This window comes from Bombina bombina, chromosome 3, assembly GCF_027579735.1.
Source record: "Bombina bombina isolate aBomBom1 chromosome 3, aBomBom1.pri, whole genome shotgun sequence".
Classification (NCBI taxonomy): domain Eukaryota; kingdom Metazoa; phylum Chordata; class Amphibia; order Anura; family Bombinatoridae; genus Bombina; species Bombina bombina.
In genome coordinates this window covers 252,784,776-252,790,775 of record NC_069501.1, presented here as the reverse complement: position 1 = coordinate 252,790,775, position 6,000 = coordinate 252,784,776, and the positions used below count along the sequence as shown (strand labels likewise).

The window sequence follows — 6,000 nt, the reverse complement described above, 5'->3', positions numbered from 1 at the left end:
TAGCAGAAAAATGGTTTTGTTACAAAACCACTGCTGGCAGAGACAGTGACAGACTTTCTAAAATCATTACCCTTGGGCATTGTACCAAAATACTTTTTGTATAAATATGCAGTAGAAAAAAACAAAACACTGATCTACTGGAGCACATTGTGGTGATCATTATTAGCTGCTGACTGTTAATGAACTGACAACTGTTTCTGAACTTTCTTCCTCTACCTGATGATCAGTCAATGATGTCTTAGCAAATTCCTCTACTTCAGTTTAAAGCGGAGCTATGAATATTGAGAAATGAAGACATAGTTTTGCTCAATTTACCTCAGAGGTCTTAAAAAATATATTTACTACTTGAATGTGCAGATGATATATTTTTGTTCGTTTTTCATAGATTGGAGAGGATTGCATCAGTGTTTGCAATTATGGCTAAGGATATGGTGTACCTGGTCACAGGAGGATGCGGATACATAGGGGAACATATTGTGAAAATATTGGCCAAAGAGGATTATATTAAGGAGGTCAGAATTTTTGATGTTGTGGAAGTGGACAGCATCAAAAGCTTCAGTACAGGTAATTACCATTATATCAAAATAATAATATAGTGTGCAGCATAATATGAGAAAAGAAAGTTTCCCATATACTAGTGTAGAATACTAGTGTAGAATACACATTACCAATACACAGACTGTGTTATAAAATGTATTGTATCCAATCTTAAAACTAAGCAATATTAAAAACATTTTTAAGAAAGAGTCACATCACTCTCCATACGTTTTATGTTTGATTCATATTTGTGAAAGCTTAAATAAACTTACAACAGATGCTCAGTTATTTTAACCCCTTATTAGACTATGTAAAAATATTTACCAGTATAGAAATACATTTTCTTAAAGGAATGTTAAATGATATGAGATTATAATATATAGGGCTAGATTACAAGTGAAGCTCTAATTTATCTGGTCATCGGCAAACGGCAAATTCGCCTGTTTACGGGCGCACAATAAATAACCAGCCATTACAAGTGGCTGGTTAATGCTACCGTAGCAATTAGGGCTCCGAAATTTTTAAAAATGTCCCCCAATTGCCCCCAAAATAAACTGTAAGGTTCCTGTAATAAAAACAAACAAAAATGAGCATCTTTAATTTTTTTTAAAACTCAGTAAACATCTCCTTGTTTACTGAGTAGTATGCACTATATTGGTGTTCATGAAAAAGGCTGAGGGAACAGCCGAAACATCGACATGTAAACTTACTTGAACTGGAAGAATAAAGGAGTATTTGAACTTTTTTGACACTAAAATCCTGTGAGTGTGTTTCTATGGATTTGAAGATGGATATGAGTTAAATATATATCTTCCAATTCATGCACTCCTTCCTCTAGGAGTTTCCAATGTAGCCCGGGTGTCTCCTCAATAATTATTCATATGTAGCAATGTGGAATAGAAGGCACTCACAGGTCTTGATTAGATATCAACGATTAGTTTATTAGCAATAAAAATTCACATGAGTTGAGTCGACATTTCGGCTCTACAAGTGAGCCTTTTTCAAGACAATCTTATTTTTCTATTATGGCGCATTTAGGCCGCCATTCCCAAATATCGTGAGATATTTGGGAATGGCGGCCTAAACACACCATAACAGAAAAATAAGACATGAATTTTTATTGCTAATAAAATAATTGTTGATATCTAATCAAGACCCTGTGAGTGCCCTCTGTTCCACATTGCTATATATATATATATATATATATATATATATATATAGTACACCCTATGCTGAGGAGGGGGTAATGTACTCTGAAAATGGGGGTAAAGTATGTAATATTTATATATAATGTCTAAGAGATACAAACTTTATATTTTATCATCACATTATTTAAGGTACTTATGATGTTTATGATTGATTGATAATTATCCCACAACAGTGTTGGGAATAGTAAGCACATATGATGCGAGGTTGATATAAATAAGTAAGAGCTAGTTATGTATGTATCTAGGATAAAGGTGATATAGATAAGAAAGATTACATACTAATTGTGTTTTACTATATCGTATTATTACTATTAACAATATTATGGATGTATATAGCCTTAACACAACACGTCTAATGTGTGAAAACCATTCTTTGGCGTTTTATTTTTGCAGTGGGTGGGGTTACCTGCTTGTTACCTAAATGTTTAACTGTTATCACTACACAAGTTGGTCTGATGAAGGGTTGAATGCCCCGAAACATCACGAGAATGCAATAAACAAGAAGTTTCATCTTAATGCAAATCCAGAGAGTGCAGTTTTGTTTTTATTTATATAATTATATATGTTATTTGCAAAATCTATGACCCATATTGGTTTTATATATATATTTATACTGTATATATAGCTCTTAGAATTTTGACCCAGCTCCTACCCTATCTGAGTGCATATTGCCTTAATGCAACCTGATAATTTCTGTCGCCTACAAAAAAACTTAAAGGGACAGTCCTCATCAAAATTGTTTTTGTTTAAAAAGAGAGATAATGCCTTTACTAACCATTCCACAGCTTTGCACAACCAACATTGTTATATTAATATACTTTATAACATTTAAACTTCTAATATGTCTGCCTGTTTCTAAGCCACTACAGACAGCCTCTTATCACATGCTTTTTTATTTGCTTTTCACAACAAGGCACTACAGGTTCATGTATGCCATATAGATTTCATTGTGCTCTCTCCCATGGATTTGTGCATTACACTGCACTAACTGGCTAAAACGCAAGTCAATAGATAATAAATAAATAGCCATGTGATCAAGGGGCTCTCATAAAATGCTTAGATACAAGGTAATCACAGAGGTAAAAAGTGTATTAATCTAACGTGTTGGTTATGCAAAACTGGGGAATGGGTAATAACGGGATTATCTATCTAAGCCATTTCCCACCTGGGTGCTAAGCTGGATTTAAGCTTTTTTTTTTAACTATTTTTAAATATTATTTTTTTTTACTTTTTTATTTTTTAAAGGTTAGACGATTACCTTTCCAACGGTGGTTCTTGGGGGTCTGTAGCTGCTTAGATGCCCAAGATACAGGCTTCTAAGCAGCATGCCCCCTTTCCCTATATTGTGCATTGTAAAATTTAAATAAAAGTGACGTCATCACATCATTGCACGTGACGTTATCATGCAAAACGAGAAGGCCTGGCGATGCCTGTCACTATACAGGCCCGATCGCCGGGGTGGGAGTCGATGGGAGCCCCCAGATTGCCCTCAAAGTGGGTGAGTGCTAGCAACGGCTCGTTAGCACTCAAGGGGTTAAACAATAGCAATTTTGAAGTTCACTGTCCCTTTAAGTATGTTCTATTTCAAGAGGGAAAACTTTGGGTTGGGATTGATATTAGCGTGGCGCGGCCATGACTCTGTGAAGAAGAGGAGCGGGTTTGTGCGGCTCTCCAGCAAGCTAAAGGTAAGTATAAGCTACAGGTGAACTTTATCACCTGTAGCCTTGGAACATTTACATTCATTTAACAAAAATTTATGTAAATGTTCTATGAATATTCAGTAATTGTTTAGTTTAAAAAAAAAAATACAGAAAAGTGCAGCCATCAAATATTCAGGGAACTAAATTCCCTGAATATTTGATCCAAAAAAATTTGGCCATACAGGATTTTTAGCAGCTGAACATGTCTACTGTAAAGTAATGGGTGCTGTTTTCTGTTTGTCTCGCTCCTTCTGTGGACATTTGGGGATACATATAAAAAGACAACAAATGAACAAGGCTAGATTACAAGTGGAGCGCTATCATTAGCGCTAGGAGCTTAAATGCGATTGAGAAGTATCAGTTTTCTTTACGCTCAAATTTATATTACAAGTGGAGCACTATCAAAATGACTGAAAATTTGTTTGTGGAACTTGCCGTAATTTTCTATGGGGAGCGTAAAGCTCTAATTAGCACTTGTATTACAAGTTGAAAGTAAATGTGATCGTGCAAGCACAATTGCATTTACCAATCAAACTTTTTAGCGTTTGTCCAAATAAAAGTTACACTAAACTACACTAATCCCCACTAAACAGCCATCCCCCACATTGCAAACTACCTAAATATATTATTAACCCCTAAACAGTAATCCCCCCACATTGCAAAATAGTTAAATAAACTATTTAACCTTAAACCACCATCCCCCCACATCGCTAGGTAAGTAGATGTTTATTACTTAGCGATATGGTGGGATGGTGGTTTAGGGGTTAACAGTTTATTTAGGTACTTTGCGATGTGGGGGATGTCGGTTTAGGGGTTAATAGTTTATTTAGATACTTTGGGATGTGGGGGGATTGCGGTTTAGGGGTTAATAGTGTAGTGGGGACTTTGTGGTAGGCTATATGGCAGTTTAGGGGTGATTAGACTAGGGGCTTACATGCTTTGGGTTAGCGTGCAAGTAGGGTGTTTTTCACTTTTGTTGCTCCATTGACTTCCATGGAGCAGTAGGTGATTGCACAAGCTGTAAACCATTTTCACGAGTCAGGTTAGTGCTAGAGCAATAATTTTTAACTTTTAATATCAGTGCAACCCAACTAGCGCAAAAGGTTTACAGCTAGCGCAATTAAAACTCTATCGAAATAACTAGTTAGCGCTCCACTTGTAATCTAGCCGAAAATTGTTAAAGTAATTTTCTAACAGGGTTTCCACAAAGCCTTTAATGTCTTGCATTGCCTGTTTTATATCTGTCCCAAATTGTCCTCAGAAAAGAGAGAGAAATACATAGTACTCTCTCTACTACCAGTGGGTCAACTTCTTAGACTCATCCAGCAAGTTGAATCAGTGTGTTATTAATCAATAGGAGAAATAGACAAAATAGAAGTGCGCTGGGGATCATTATCTCTAGCCAATCCCCAAAACTATATTCTCCAATAAAAACTTAAACCAATGCATAGTACAACCCTAGGGGGGAGGTGCTAAAACAAGCCAAATTACTTCTTTAACATAAAACATAAAACATAAAAAGTGTAAATGCTTTATTGTATTTTAAAAAATACTAATAATACATCAGCTTAATAATATCTTATTATTTCTTACCATAACCAAGAACCAAAAATAAATAAATTGGTAAGTCTCCCTTACATAATTGAAAACACATCTGTGAAATAACCTTAAAGGTATATGAACCCAAATCTAAACAGTCTTTAAATACCACCTTGAAAATAGTCCGCAATATTAACTATCTCTAATCAGCCGCCTTAAAAAGTGAACCACAGTCATATATTATCACATCCATACCATTCACACTTCCCTTTTGTTGTCTCGGTCAAACTAAAAGTGATTTGTAGTTCGCACCTTAATTTACAAAAGTATTTTACTTGGTTATCCTGGTCCTGCTGCTACCGTACCTCCACAGAGTACCAATACGCTCAAATAAACCGATTTCACAGCCGATTGAGCATCGTTCCTCAAGTGGTATTCTTTGTGCCTACCGCACCTGGTGTTCCCAGGCAGTCTCCCATCCAGGTACCCACCAGGCCTGGCCCTGGTTATTTTCCGATATCAGATGCATTCAGTGCAGTGTGGAAATAGGCCTACAAAACCCAGGGTCCCCATGTGGTCTTCCATCCAGGTACTGATCAGGCCTGGCCCTGCTTAACTCGGCTGTGGAAACAGTAGAATTGAGCATATTGGGACTCTATGGAGGTAGGGTTGCAGCAGGACCGGATAGCCAAGTAAGGAAGGTACTTTTGTGAACTTTTGTGAATTAAGGTGCGGACTACACATCACTTTTACTTTGATTGAGACAACAAAAAGGAAGAGTGAATGGTACGGATGTCTAATTTGAAATAAGCACATACGGATAACACTTAAAAGGACAGCCTGTGATAATAACAACTGTCCCACTGCCGTTATCCATCCCCTCCCCATGTCCTGTCCATAATAATTTACCCTAAGTGCAATCCTCCTACTACAGATAACATTAATTGCATCCTGGTCTTCATCGCAGTTAACTCTACATAAAATTTCACCATCGAATGCATCCTGTAACACCCAAG

The 6,000-nt window shown here is 36.5% G+C and overlaps 1 protein-coding gene across 1 annotated transcript in view; it reads left to right on the top strand.

Moving 5' to 3' along the window:
* Nucleotides 1-416: 416 nt before the first annotated feature.
* Nucleotides 417-6,000, top strand: part of LOC128652299 (3 beta-hydroxysteroid dehydrogenase type 7-like) — a 91,902-nt gene continuing 86,318 nt past the window's right edge. Inside the window, exon 1 of the mRNA XM_053705237.1 lies at nt 417-564. Within this exon, the coding sequence (XP_053561212.1) occupies nt 417-564 (148 nt within the window). The remainder of the gene's footprint in view (nt 565-6,000) is intronic.